Raw genomic sequence first — 15410 nt, forward strand, 5'->3', positions numbered from 1 at the left:
TTAATGCACAGAAATCTCTGGCATTCCTATATACTAATGATGAAAAATCTGAAAGTGAAATCAAGAAAACACTCCCATTTACCATTGCAACAAAAAGAATAAAATATCTAGGAATAAACCTACCTAAGGAGACAAAAGACCTGTATGCAGAAAATTATAAGACACTGATAAAAGAAATTAAAGATGACACAAATAGATGGAGAGATATACCATGTTCTTGGATGGGAAGAATCAACATTGTGAAAAGGAATCTACTACCCAAAGCAATCTACAGATTCAATACAATCCCTATCAAACTACCACTGGCATTTTTCACAGAACTGGAACAAAAAATTTCGCAATTTGTATGGAAACACAAAAGACCCCGAATAGCCAAAGCAATCTTGAGAACGAAAAAAGGAGCTGGAGGAATCAGGCTCCCTGACTTCAGACTATACTACAAAGCTACAGTAATCAAGACAGTATGGTACTGGCACAAAAACAGAAAGATAGATCAATGGAACAGGATAGAAAGCCCAGAGATAAACCCACGCACATATGGGCACCTTATCTTTGATAAAGGTGGCAGGAATGCACAGTGGAGAAAGGACAGCCTCTTCAGTAAGTGGTGCTGGGAAAACTGGACAGGTACATGTGAAAGTATGAGATTAGATCACTCCCTAACACCATACACAAAAATAAGCTCAAAATGGATTAAAGACCTAAATGTAAGGCCAGAAACTATCAAACTCTTAGAGGAAAACATAGGCAGAACACTCTATGACATAAATCACAGCAAGATCCTTTCTGACCCACCTCCTAGAGTAATGGAAATAAAAACAACAATAAACAAATGGGACCTAATGAAACTTCAAAGCTTTTGCACAGCAAAGGAAACCATAAACAAGACCAAAAGACAACCCTCACAATGGGAGAAAATATTTGCAAATGAAGCAACTGACAAAGGATTAATCTCCAAAATTTACAAGCAGCTCATGCAGCTCAATAACAAAAAAACAAACAACCCAATCCAAATATGGGCAGATGACCTAAATAGACATTTCTCCAAAGAAGATATACAGAATGCCAACAAACACATGAAAGAATGCTCAACATCATTAATCATTAGAGAAATGCAAATCAAAACTACAATGAGATATCATCTCACACCAGTCAGAATGGCCATCATCAAAAAATCTAGAAACAATAAATGCTGGAGAGGGTGTGGAGAAAAGGGAACACTCTTGCACTGCTGGTGGGAATGTGAATTGGTTCAGCCACTATGGAGAACAGTATGGAGGTTCCTTAAAAAACTACAAATAGTATTACCATATGACCCAGCAATCCCACTACTGGGCATATACCGTGAGAAAACCAAAATTCAAAAATAGTCATGTACCAAAATGTTCATTGCAGCTCTATTTACAATAGCCCGGAGATGGAAACAACCTAAGTGCCCATCATTGGATGAATGGATAAAGAAGATGTGGCACATATATACAATGGAATATTACTCAGCCTTAAAAAGAAACGAAATTGAGCTATTTGTAATGAGATGGATAGACCTAGAGTCTGGCATACAGAGTGAAGTAAGTCAGAAAGAAAAAGACAAATACCGTATGCTAACACATATATATGGAATTTAAGAAAACAAAATGTCATGAAGAACCTAGGGGTAAGACAGGAATAAAGACGCAGACCTACTGGAGAACGGACTTGAGGATATGGGGAGGGGGAAGGGTGAGCTTTGACAGGGCGAGAGAGAGTCATGGACATATACACACTAACAAACGTAGTAAGGTAGATAGCTAGTGGGAAGCAGCCGCATGGCACAGGGATATTAGCTCGGTGCTTTGTGACAGCCTGGAGGGGTGGCATAGGGAGAGTGGGAGGGAGGGAGACGCAAGAGGGAAGACATATGGGAACATATGTATATGTATAACTGATTCACTTTGTTATAAAGCAGAAACTAACACACCATTGTAAAGCAATTATACCCCAATGGAGATGTTAAAAAAATAAAAAATAAATAAAAAAATAAAATGTACTATATATAAATTAAAAAATTCTGTCATCAGTAAACAAACTTCAATGAATAAAAAGACATGTTTCCTTTCTTATTGTTTCATCATGATATTTCTAGTTTAAGTTTTAACATTATATTTCATTAGAACGTTCCCAAGAAAACTCCCTGAGAGTAGGAAGTTTGTCTGATGTTCTCATTTCATTCACCTAGCAGAATGCCTGTCACACAGCAGTAACTCAAACACATTTCTTAACTGAATAAATGTTTCACAAAATAATCCACCCCCCAAAACATTATTATATGACTTAAAGTTTATATCAATTATTTAGCGCTCTTCAAGGTTATCACCTCAAACTTCACTATTATTTAATAAATTAAAACTGATATGAAAAATAAATATTTTTCAAATGGCTATCACATTAATAAATTTAAATGAATTTCAGGGGGAAAAAATCCACACTTTTAATGACTCTTAGCATCTAATTTACAGCGCTACTTGTAACATATGCATACTGCTGGGTGAACAGACCAGGGTTCTAACAGTTCCCAAACTTCCTTAAAAAGGCTTTATTATTTTTTTCTTTAGTTCTATTTCATTAATGAGCAAAATAAACCTCAAATAAACACCACTTACAACTAACCTCTGCTTGAATTTTTTTTGAATAGATTAGATCTTGCAACTAGTTAATTAGGTTTCACACCTATTTTGTCCAAAATTAACTTTTGTATTTGGAGACAAAAAAATCACTAAAGATTATCAGAGAAAGTACAAATACATGCTACACCACAGATAAACCCTATGAAAATATTATGTTAAGTGAAAGAAGCTAGTCACAAAGAACCACATATTATATGACTCCATTTATATGAAATGTCCAGAACAGGTAAATCTATACCCACAGAAAGCAGATTAGTGGTTAACTAAGGGGTGGAGAGCAGTGGAAGAATTAATGGAGGTAACAGGTAAACTGTGTGGGGCTTTTTTTGGGAGTAGGTAATGAAATTGTTCTAAAATTTATTGTGATGATGGGTGCACACTCTTCGAATATTCTAAAAACCACTGACTTGTTCACTTTATATGGTGAATTACATGGCTTGTGAATTATATCTCAAAAAAGTTATCAAAAATTATCAGGGAATATATTTGGGACAAATCTATAAAATCTATAAAAATTTTCAAGATAAGAAACTTTATTATCAGCATCAAACATTTAATACTAATAGAATGTAGTATACTTTGAGGTAATTGGAAGTATACATTTAAATGTATACTGATATGATCATTTCTTCAAAAGTTTATCATTGCATGGAAAAGGTGGTAATCTAAAGCTACATGTGTTATTATATAGTATGTAAAATAAGATTCTAATTTACAGCTATGAAAATTCAATAATATTTAATCACATTATGCCACATGATACTAAATTCTAGTAATCTAAAAGATATCCAGCCTTCAAAAAAATTCCATGGTCTGAGTGTAAAAAATTTAACTCTAAATGAAGAAATAGTTAACTAGCAAGAGGCTAATTGTGCTGGTCTAACTCCTTTCTGTTAAAAAAAAAAAAAAGTGTCCTTTCTTTGCCAAGCTGAATATAATACCTTGTGAATTATAAGATCAAGGAAGCAAACTGTATGTTTTCTAAAATATGAGTATCCTTCATCAAGTTTTATACTTAGGGCAGCTAAAACACCTATGTGGAGGGATCAGCATTAAGCCCAAAGGACAGGCAGTGCACAGCAATAAAGAAAGCAATTCCCTCGTGTCTTTTGCAGGTCACCGCCAAGGACCATGTTAGCAGATCCATACCAGACCTTTAACAGGCAGTTCTGCTGCTACCAGTAATTAGCTTGGACAGCTCTAGCTCCAAGAGTAGCAGCAAGGCTACACCATAATGAGCTCAGCTGGGATTAGCAGGACAGGGCAGGGAACCAAGAGAGCTCAGGCATTCTGCATTGCGTATGTATCTAGGAGATCAAACAAGGATGCCTGGCTAGGTTATCCCCTCTCCACCTCATTCCAAAAATGAAGCACGGCAGTGTCTAAAATACAGGCTAATGAAGAGCGACACCTCCAACAGATGAGAGCCACATTAATTAACACAATCCCTAGATCATATTATACAGTTTCAGCTAGAGCTAGCAAATGTGCAACTTGTTATTGCATTATACATATATATATTTTAAAAGCTAATCTTTTTTCCTCACTTTTACAGGCAAACCAGATTATTTCATTTTCCAAGTTTTATAAGGAATTTCTCTCATGGCCTTTCAGACACAAAGAATTTCTCTCAAATGTTTATCTAAGTAGACATTGTTAAAAAAAAGAAACTCACTTTTGAATCATTAGCTCCTGGTTCTCCCTTTTGAAATAGGCCAGTTCATTCCATACAGCATCAGAATCTTCTTGTCGAAGTTTTTGGGGATCTGCTCTCTTTATTTTCCTGATTTCCATCCTATTTTTAAAATGACATTGCTTTCTTACTTAACATGTTCAAAGTGTAATAAAAATTCATTTATACATTCCCTAAAATTTGAAAATATCTATTGACCAAATTTCTAAATCAAGTTCACTATGCAATGAATTTCCTAAAACCTAAGTATGTAGAAATTAAAATCCTAGATCATGATTTCCTAAAAAGCTAAACTGCTGCTATGGAAAGCAAACTTTTAAGCAAACACGTGATATTCTCAGGTCTATTTCTCTCATTCATTCTACTAGTAATAAAACATACATTGCAGAAATGTCACAGTTTCAAAAAAGGACTATAAGCAATCAACACATCTAGAATTTGCTGTCAACCAATCTGAATGTGGTTTATGTGCTCTATCTTAAAACAAGCAGTTATCAGTGAATATCAGAATATCAGATAGTTAGCAAGTAGTCTTCAAACTTCCAGTGACTACTAAAAAGTGAGGTAAGCAGAGGCTAAATCCAGGACAAATAGATTTATCATTGCTTTACTGAAAAGCAATATGAAACACTTTCTGTTCTTCAAAGGAAAAATCAGATGTGACAATTACCTATAAAACATGCCAAATGCCCTTTACGTTTTCATTTTTTGTACATAAAACAAACTGTTCATTTTTCTTTTGTAAAAGTGCAGTACTGGCTAATTTAGAAACTATTTCTCTATAGAACAGACCAATGTGTATCATCAACATTGCCCTAAAGGATCCATCTCAAAAGATAAGAGGGTAGTAGATTTTCTGTACTCATTCAGTCCTTTGCCCTCTGTTGATACTGTTAACAGGGGAGCCATTTACAACTAACCAAGATCTGAACACCTGTTCAGAGCAATCGAACTGAGACTGCCAATTCATTCAGATAAGCTGCAGAACAAACTGATGGATAGAAAACATTTTCAAATTGCATATCAGGTTGAAGTAGTTTTAAGATAGTTAACTATATATGTGAATTTCCTATTTCTCATGTCTTTCAAATAAAACTTAAATACTTTTTGAGTTATATATATTGTAACACCAGTATTTTATTTAAAGTAGTTTTTCAATCATATGGATGTGAACTATTTTTGTTTTGTTATATACTTTTGTTAAGTTACTCTATATATATTAAAAATATATACAATCATTCATAATCACCTATGCTAATTATTTCTGCAAATGATAGGAAAATCTATAGTTATTGCTAACATATTTCTATTTTCACTTATTATATTCTCTATTTTAAAATCCTCAATAAAGATCTGACTACCAAATAATTTCTTTAAAATCAAACAAAAGCCATTAAATCACCTATATGATGCTACTCCGTTCCATTTAATATTTAGGGAAATGGCTTTATGAGCTATGTAACTCACATGCCACTGCCTTCTTCCCACTGTTTTAATTGCTCTTTTACTGCTCTGTAGTTGGTCTGTAACATCTGTAGCCTTTCCTTGTGTTTTTCATGGGCATCTCTTAGCTCATCATTTTCTTGGCTCTGTAAAACACAAAAAAGCCAAGTATACAAGTCTGAACAAAGTATTAGTATAATGTTACAAATAAAAGGCTACCAATCTATGTATGAAATTTGAAAGAAAATAGTATGTAAATATGAATTAATCTGTAATACTTACTTAAGCAGAAGAAAAAGAAGAATTCCTAAAGTCACAGAACAGGTTTGCTTGATAAATTTGAGGCACTCATGGCATTTTAAAAAATCACTTAAGTAATCTCAAAATTTTGGCATCAAATTTGTTTCATTCCTTTCCCTTTTGATAATTAGTATATATACATGTATTTATGAACCAATCTTACATATTAATTTTTTTTCTTTTCCAGGATTTGTCCACACATAATGCATCACTATTTTGTTAGTTATAAGTTATAAGTGCACATATAGTTATAAGTGCACATATAATTAGTGTAAGGACACTAATCATAGTAAGACCGTAATCTTAATACTATTTAAATTAATTCAATTTCTTTTACTATAGAATATGGAAAAGAACACAGAAATCTATATTATGACAATTAAACTAAATAAACTAACATATAGGTAAAGCCCCTGGCACTGTGCTTGCCCAATAGAGGCTCAAAGCAAAAGTGAGCTTTTTACTCTGTCCTCTTCCCAAGTATTAACAGTGATGCCCTTATCATTTAGAAGCCAAATGTACTGTTTCATTGACTATCTGTCTCTCATACCAACAGTGAGTTAATACCTTATAGAGTCTGCATTATTTTACTGCAATTTTACCTGTCTCAACGGTATTTATATGTTGCCATTATACTTTGAATATATATCTAGTAGGAAAACGTCAATAATTCTCTTAAGTAGTTATTAGGACGTATTTGAGCCCTGTGTGTACCGAGTGGTATGTATGCCATATGGAAATGGAAGTGCTTGATGAAAAAGCATGAAAACGGCATCACTGACGGGGAAACTAGAATAAATGTTATTCTAAAGAGTTTTAGAAGATATAAATCACAGCCACTGCATAATTACTTGATAAAAAGTAGCATGGTTTAATACTATGGTTAAAAATTCAGGATACAGAATTCCATTTTGTTTGTTTCAACTGGAGAACCATATATTAATAACCTATTATATGCAGGGTGTTAAGTGCTGATAAGAGTTCAACTCCTGCTGCTCAAACTTACTAAATTTTACCTTGACATAGCTGCTTAAATTCAACATGTCTCAATTTCTCCATCTTCAAAATGAAGCTATTTATGGACTTTCCTGGTGGCACAGTGGTTACGAATCTGCCTGCCAATGCAGGAGACATGGGTTCGACCCCTGGTCCGGGAAGATCCCACATGCCGCGGAGCAACTAAGCCCATGTGCCACAACTACTAAGCCTGCATTCTAGAGTCAGCAAGCCAAAAATATCCCATGGACAGTCACGGAACTAGGTCGATTTATTAGATCATTCAATAAAATATTTACAGAGTAACTTCTATGTATTTTGTAATTAAACTAGCTAAACTAGAGGCTCTAACTTCTGTGTACAAACAAGTCTCAATGACTAAAATATTAGAAAATAGTAAAGTTGCATCAACTGACTTTTCTCAATGATGTTTGTAATTCTACTTGAGTTGATAAGAACAGAAATGATTCTTGATCAAATAATCGTTTGCTCAAAGGTTTCTTGACAGTCATAAAGCAAACTAAGAACATGTACACTATTAATAAAACAGTGGCTCAATCTTCAGAGTATGATAGCAAGGTTTCTTAAGAAAAAAAATTTATAGAATACCAAGGATTCCATGGATGTTTAATTTCAGCAGAATGTATAAACTTCATGAATATTAGAGCATTAAAAAATAAAAGACATATAAACTATATTCAAAGGACATATTAATGTTATTAAATGGCATAGAAAAGTACTAAAAGAATTAAGTTGCCAAATGCATGAAAGTCAGTAAAGCAGAGATTCATGGCACTAGTAATCACAAGGATAGTAAGAATTTCATAAAGCTCTGATGCACTGGTTTCCAAATTAAATTTTATAATTCACTATACCCATGAATTCAGGATTTGGAATTGGGTGAGATTTTTATAATAAGAACTTTCATCTCTTCTATTACTATTGACTCTACAATTACAACATTGGTTGCCCATCTTGAAAACAGGTACAACTAGCCACAGAAGAGAGCTTAGTAAGACAATATGTTAATGTTTATACAATTATATTTTATTATAATATATAGTATTAGAATAATATGCATGAAGAGCATGCCAATGTATCAAAATTTATATACATATGTACCATAGGCTCCTGAAATTTCTTTGTTCCTCCCTCCCTCCCTCCCTTCAATCCACCTTGGTGATGAACTTGGGACCCTAAAGCTACCTACCATGCCATGATCATGCCTTTTGTCTTTAGTTTAGTGTTTCCAACAGTATCTTCCATGGAGCAACAGTCTTTTGGGAAATATTAATAGGTATAATCAAGTAAATCTGATAAATAATGTATCTCTACCTTCCTACAGATTCACAATGCACATTGGTATGTTAAAGGATCACAAAAATAGAAAAACGTTAATCCATTGCTCACATATTTAAGCAAGGAACATTTTGTCTGCCATGTTCCCATTAGGTTCTTGAAGAGCAGTATTCAAAAGAATACCAACATGGGAAAGACCATGACAAAAATTCAACGTGTATTAGTGGGGAATGGTCTTCAAAAGGAGCTCCATGATCCCAATGTATTTTAAAAACCATAAGACACTGTTATGTGTTGAAATGAATCTCTCCCTAAAAGATATGTTGGAGTGCTAACCCCATTATCTCAGAATGTGACTTTGTTTGGAGACAGGATCTTTATAGAGATAAACAAGTTAAAATGAGATAGGGTGGGTCCTAATCCAATATGATTGGTCTTCATAAAAAGGAGAAATTTAGACACAGAGAGAGGCTTGAATAGAGGGAAGGTGATGTGAAGACACAAGGAGAAGGCCATCTATAAGCCAGGGAACACCTGAGACTACCAGAAGCTAGGAGAGATGAATGGAACAGATTTTCCCACACAGACTTCAGAAGGAACTAACCCTGTTGACACCTTGATTTTGGAGTTTTCTAGCATCCAGAACTTTGAGACAATACATTTCTGTTCTTTTAAAGCTAGTCAGTTTATGGTAGTTTGTCACAGCAGCCCTAGGAAACTAACACAAACACACCACTAATTCCTATCTTACCTTATACTCACATGTGCTTGAGTAATAGCAATAGCATTAATACTATAGCCTAATAATCAAGAAGATAGAAACAGGTCTTCTGTCTTCACTAAACATGAGTTACATTTACTATAGTCAGGTGGTAAATTTAAAAATGCCCTGGGCCCAACTACTCTCCTTGGAGTTGCTTTAATATACATGTTTTGTTTACCCATTCCTTTTGTTAAATGCTACTGATTATAGTGCCTTTTTCATTCAGCTATTTTGCTCCTTTAAAATAAGAAATCCTTTCCTACCAAATGATAAAATGCAAAGAAAAAAATTTGCTCCCATTTTTCCCTTATCTTGCAAATCTGTGAAAAAAAACAATCATTTGAAATTCACAATTATCATCAATTAACTTGAAAGAACACAGAAAAAATATAAATGAAAAAGAAATTGTGTGAAAAATAATTTTACTCTAAAAATAAACTTGAGGCCTCATCCAAGAGAGCAGTTATTAGAAAAAAGGAATGAGGAAATGAATTAGTATAATGTTTCTGAGACTCTCTGAAACAAGAAATTTAAGAAGTGGAAGAGAATAGATCTAAAAATGTCTGAATTGCTCTACTCCTTCCTGCCAAAAACAAGGAACTAAAAAAGACTCACAGACTTTTGGGGGCAAATGAGTGGAGTTGCTCTACTACTGAATGGGATATGTGATGGTTAATTTTTTATGTTAATTTGACCGCTCAGGTATTTGGTTAATGGCTGTTCCTGGGTGTATCTGTGAGGGTGTTTCTGTATGAAATTAACATTTGAATCAATACACTAAATAAAGCAGATTGCTCTCCCCAATCTGATGGGCTTCATCCAATCCACTGAAGGCCTGAACAGAATAAAAGGCTGAGTAAGAAAGAATTCTTTCTGCCTGACTGTCTTTGAGCTGGGACACTGGTCTCCTGCTTTCGGACTCAGATTGGGACTGGAACTTACATCATTAGCTCTCCTGGTTCTCAGGCCTTTGGACTCAGGCTGGAACTATACCATTAGCTCTCCTGGATCTCCAATTTGACGACTACAGATCTTGGACATCTCAGACTCCATAATCATGTGATCATATAAGCCAATTCTCCTTAGAGTAAATCAATCAATCTCTCTCTCTCTCTCTCTCTCTCTCTCTCTCTCTATATATATATATATATATATATGTAAACACACACACACACACACACACACACATATATGTATTTCAGAATAATGATATCTCATTAGGGAAGACTAAAGGATTATATCTTATTGTTTCTATTTCTCCAGAGAACCCAGATTAATAGAGGACAGAAGTAGAAGCCTTGGTATGTAAATTTCAAGAATTATGCAAAAGAAGGATGATGGTGTCCTAAACATGCCCATAATATCCTGTTTGTACCTCCACGTTCACACCAATACACTAGATTCTAACTATTTACTCAGCATCATTTTTTTTCTCCTGTTATACAAGTGACTAGCGCAATGCTTAGCTAATTGCATTAGCCAATAAGTTACAAATGAGTAAACAAATGAATGAGCAAATAACTACAGGTGTATAAATTTCAAGTAGGCTAAATGTTAGCAAGCTGAGGTCATCTGATCATTTTATTTTTGGGAGAAACAATAGATGATAATTTCCCTTTGTTTAGAACTAATAGTTTAACTCTGAATAAATATAAATTAAAACAATGTTTAGTGAAAAGGCAGAAAAAAACTTCCAATTGTAGCTTACGGTTAACTATATCTCTAAACTATATTTTGCTCTAGAGTACAAAACATTTTCCTCCTAAGAATAATCTATCTGACAAAGAATCTAAGTTTTAAATATTTGGATTCTAATCATCTGTAAATTGGGCTTGTCACAGAATATTATAAAACTATTTGAGATTCAGTTAAATGGCTAAATCTCAAATAGTGTTGGCCTTCCGGTAGTTGTGAATGAAGAATGACAAGTTTAGCCATATTAAATTCACAGAAAAAATTAAAGCTCTCAATAGAGTCACATAAAATTGGTTCAATACACATAACTAACTTCTTCTGAGAAAGATAATTCACAAAGTATGAGTTGGAAAGTATAAACTCTTAAAGATAGAACAATAAATGCATATGCTTCTTAAAGACTGGAAGAACACAGATTCAAATGTCATGCATTCTGAGACAAATTCAGTTGAAATGGAAAAAATAATACATATTTATTTGCCACTTTGTATAATTTTTCTGTGAAGGACAATTTTAAGTGGCCTGAACTAGGTTAGCATGGTTGTTAACTCACGTTTCTTTGTGTATGTTTATCATATATAAAGAACCACAGGAAATTTCCCTTTCCATTTGCTGTAGTTGTATTTTTTGGTCTCTGAAAAACTATAAGAAATTTATTCCCAATACAGAGTCAAAATATTCCCTAATAATTTTAAAATAGTGAATAAACATTTATTTTTTAAAGTAGCAAAATTTTTTATTACTTTACGATCCTCAGAAATCTTAAGAACTAGACTAACCAATTTACACATTTTTTTAAAAAGTAATTAAATTCAGGAAAGATAAATGATAAGCAGTAATTTGCGAAATGAATGTTTACTTTGGTATATCCTTACCTATGCAAGGTTATTACTAAAGAAAGGATTTAATGTTCACCTTTAGCTGTAGTACCTTCTCTAAGTTTTCAATCTTTCTTTCAGCATTTCTCAGCTTCTTTAGCTCCTCTGAGTCTAAGAAAGGGCTCTTTGGGGACAAAGACCTTGAGCGTTTCACAGGTGGTTCCTCGAGAATAAAACAAGGACATGGTTGAACTAGTTGGAACACTGGATTATGAAAGACATGCAAAATTAAAGAACAAGTAATTTTGAATACTAATAATGAATTATAAAAAGAAAAAATCTTGCATGGAATACCAGAGAAATAACAAGCAGAATTACCACAGTGCTACCGCTAAAGGTTTCTCTGTGACTCATTAATGAGAATATTCATTTACATTTACATTGTTTCTTTCAGAATAATGATGTCCCATTAGGGAAGACTAAAGGGTTATAGACTCAGAAATGCAAGAAACCTCATTACAAAGGAGGGGATAGAGGCTGGTCTAATTGCTCTATAAGGGTCCAAGGTTACACTTGATAGGACAACCAGAAACAAGAGGGAAAGGATTTTTTTCCCTTTGAAATAGTTTAACACACTGTGAAGTTGAAGGAACAATATGCTTGAGGAATATAAATACAACAGACAGTAGATCTTATACCATAATGACCATATGGTCATTAACTATAATGTGGCTAACTAGAGACAAGAATGTGTTTATATCATGTACAGCTTCATATACCAATCTGGAGAAGGAATATGTGAAAGCAACTATTAAGCTGGGCAACATATTGTTCATACTTACTGCATGTCCTTATGAAAAAGAAAGAAAATTCTTTCAAAATTTCACTCTCATTTTCTTGACTTTTGTTAAACGCAATGAAACAACAAAGCAGTACATTTTTAAAGCTCAACAATACAGCACACAACCAAATTAGGCCCTATAAGGTCTCTCAATTTTAGGAGTATTTTCTTTCATTTAAATAAAGCTCAATGCTGTGAAACTACTCCAAAATGGCAAGAAACATATAACGGAGTTATGTTTAAATACATACATACATACATAAATAAAGCTAGTTCTGAAAATTACTAATAATATTAGGGGGAGTAAATAAGAATGCCACAGAAACATAGGTCTCATTTTAAATACTTCCTTTATTAAGACATTTGTCCTACTCATAGGAAAAAATGAAAAGAATGAGAATTGAAAACATGATTTTCTACTTTTAAAAATATTTTCTACTGCTGAAGTAACAAGTGTGAGAAACATACTTCTAAAACTCCTTACTTTTAGGAAAAGCTTAATTCAATTTATATAGAAATAATATATTTACAATGTGATATTCTGAAATGTTTATATTAATGTTCATAGAATCTTTTGCAATATAATAAAAATATGCAATAAATACTACAAAAAGGAAAAGCTGAGACATTAATAAATAAGAATCATGCCACAAAAAATTTGCTTATTATTCTCCACTGTTACACCTTTAAATCTGAAAATATGTAACTGCACATATTAATGTTAAATTCCATTTTATAGTTTATATTGCACATGGGCAGTATTTTAAATATCACAGCTCAATGAAATAGAAACATTAAGATATATTTTTCTTCTAATTAAAATTAGAAAATTGAATTAAGGACTAATACCACATTAAAATTTCTACTTAATTTATCTATAGATTAGATAGATGAGGGATACTTATCAAAACTTTTTAATATAAGAATGTTAATTTACGCGAAAGAGGTATATCATTACTAATATATTTAATTAATTAAATAAGGAACATATTATTCAGTTCAAAAAGGGAAAACTTGCTACTCCCAGCCATGATTTTATAAAACATTTGACACAGAATATTTTTTAAAAGCTTCCAGAAATATAAGCAGAGAAGTAAATGCTGCTGTTTGTTTTTTAACTTCATCACTTGCCTTGCCAACCTCATCCTGACAAATTTACAAAATGACAAATGCCCCTACCTTATGTTTCCTTTCAGTACTTGTCAAGATGCTCTTCTCTGAGGAACCCTTGTTGGTAGATCTGTTCTCTGATAGTTTTTCATTTGCTATTTTCAGTTTCTCCTGTAAATACTCAATTTCAGACTTCTGTGAGACCATTAAGGTTTCTAAGCTCGATAAAGATGGCTGTTGAGAAACCTATTTTAAAAAGTATGTTTGTGTCTTACATTATTTACACATTCATGCAAATATTTATATATGTTACTACATTATATAAATCATAAGTATTCCAAGAAAGAACATTTCATTTCAAAAATAAACCGTAAACCTGAATTAGCTAAGCTTCTATCATCCTTATAGAACGGCATTTTCAATAAAATAACCAAGAGTCTGTATAAATATTTTCATAAGTAATACTGTCATACAGATTTTCAGGAGAAAAAATTTAAAGTTGTGCATGATATACACAACTCATCTATAAAATTATTTCAAATTAATGATTATACACATAGGTATTTCCTCAGTAAATGCTTAATGCAATACCACCGAATATAAACCTGAGAAAAAGAAACCAACAGCACTATATGTCTAATTAGCTTTTAATATATTATAATCTAGTAATAACTCAAAGAACTCTGATACTTTTTAAAGTCAGCAGAGTTCACAGTCTTCTCCTTTGAAATTTATTCCCATGCCAGATAAACTGTTAATGGGTAAGCACCACATTTTAACAACAGAAATCACAGGAAAATTAAGTTTGTAAGAAACCTATTCATGAAAACTAGCATTCAACAAAATTGTACCACCATCTTAACTGAATATACTTGAGACCATTAAAATCCATGCATATAAACTATTTCAAATTAACCACTCCATTTACAAAAAACAAAAACACTAGATCATAGTGAAACCAAGTTTTTGTTGATTTCCAGGAAAGAAAAGTCAGATCTTATGATTCTAATATTATCAACATGGATCCAGTAGCCCTGAAAATAGTTTCATTTAAAATGTGGAGAGCCCCATCCTTCCTAAATGATATTCCTAAGGATTATAAGAAAAATATGTATGTTTAACTTTTCTGAACTAACAATGAGAAATATTACCTTTTCTTGGTTTTGACTACTTTTTTCTTTTTTTAGGGGATAGGCAAATTTTTACTAATCCTAACCTGTAATTTCTATAAAGAGAAGGATCATCTCATTATACTATCATCATACTATTACACTTTCCTCATATATAAGTCACCTGATTTGTTTCCCAATCTTTATTCTATCACAACACTAAATATTTTCCTCAGAATGTTGTTTATATTGTACTGTTACCACACTTACAATATTAAATACTGACTCTATTAGCTTGCATTGAACATCAAATTAAAATACCTTAAGCACTTTTCTTCCAAACTCTAAAGGAGTCTGACCTATTCTTTTCTCCTCCTTTAACCACTGTATGGCTTTTATTTATTCTTTCCTCCTCTTTTGTAAACAGATTTATGATGCTTATAAATTTTTCCTTTGGGCTGCCAATATGAACAATTTACAAAGTCTACCTATTCTTATTCTGGTTTTGTTATATAAAATTACAATGAATATATTAATATCATATCATTTACCAAAGAAATTTTAAATAAATTGTTCAAAATCAAACAAAAATTTAGAAAAAAAATGGAAAAACATAATTTTAGCTTATTGGTATATCCAATAAGCAATCCTCTGCTCTTTAATAAATGAGTTTTCCAAGT

At 32.7% G+C, this 15410-nt stretch overlaps 1 protein-coding gene across 3 annotated transcripts in view; it reads right to left on the reverse strand.

The window, feature by feature from the left end:
• Nucleotides 1–15410, reverse strand: part of CNTLN (centlein) — a 336853-nt gene that overhangs the window by 140689 nt on the left and 180754 nt on the right. For 2 of the 3 annotated variants that reach the window (XM_029202569.1, XM_029202571.1), the window contains exons 9-12: nucleotides 13691–13867; nucleotides 11768–11893; nucleotides 5824–5945; nucleotides 4339–4458 (exon numbers count right to left, since the gene is read on the reverse strand). In XM_029202569.1, the coding sequence (XP_029058402.1) occupies nucleotides 4339–4458; nucleotides 5824–5945; nucleotides 11768–11893; nucleotides 13691–13867 (545 nt within the window). The remainder of the gene's footprint in view (nucleotides 1–4338; nucleotides 4459–5823; nucleotides 5946–11767; nucleotides 11894–13690; nucleotides 13868–15410) is intronic. The other variant, XM_029202570.1, reaches the window with a different exon arrangement.

This window comes from Monodon monoceros, unplaced genomic scaffold (genome assembly GCF_005190385.1).
Source record: "Monodon monoceros isolate NGI ecotype Baffin Bay Population unplaced genomic scaffold, NGI_Narwhal_1 Super_Scaffold_5, whole genome shotgun sequence".
NCBI classification, from domain to species: Eukaryota; Metazoa; Chordata; class Mammalia; order Artiodactyla; family Monodontidae; genus Monodon; species Monodon monoceros.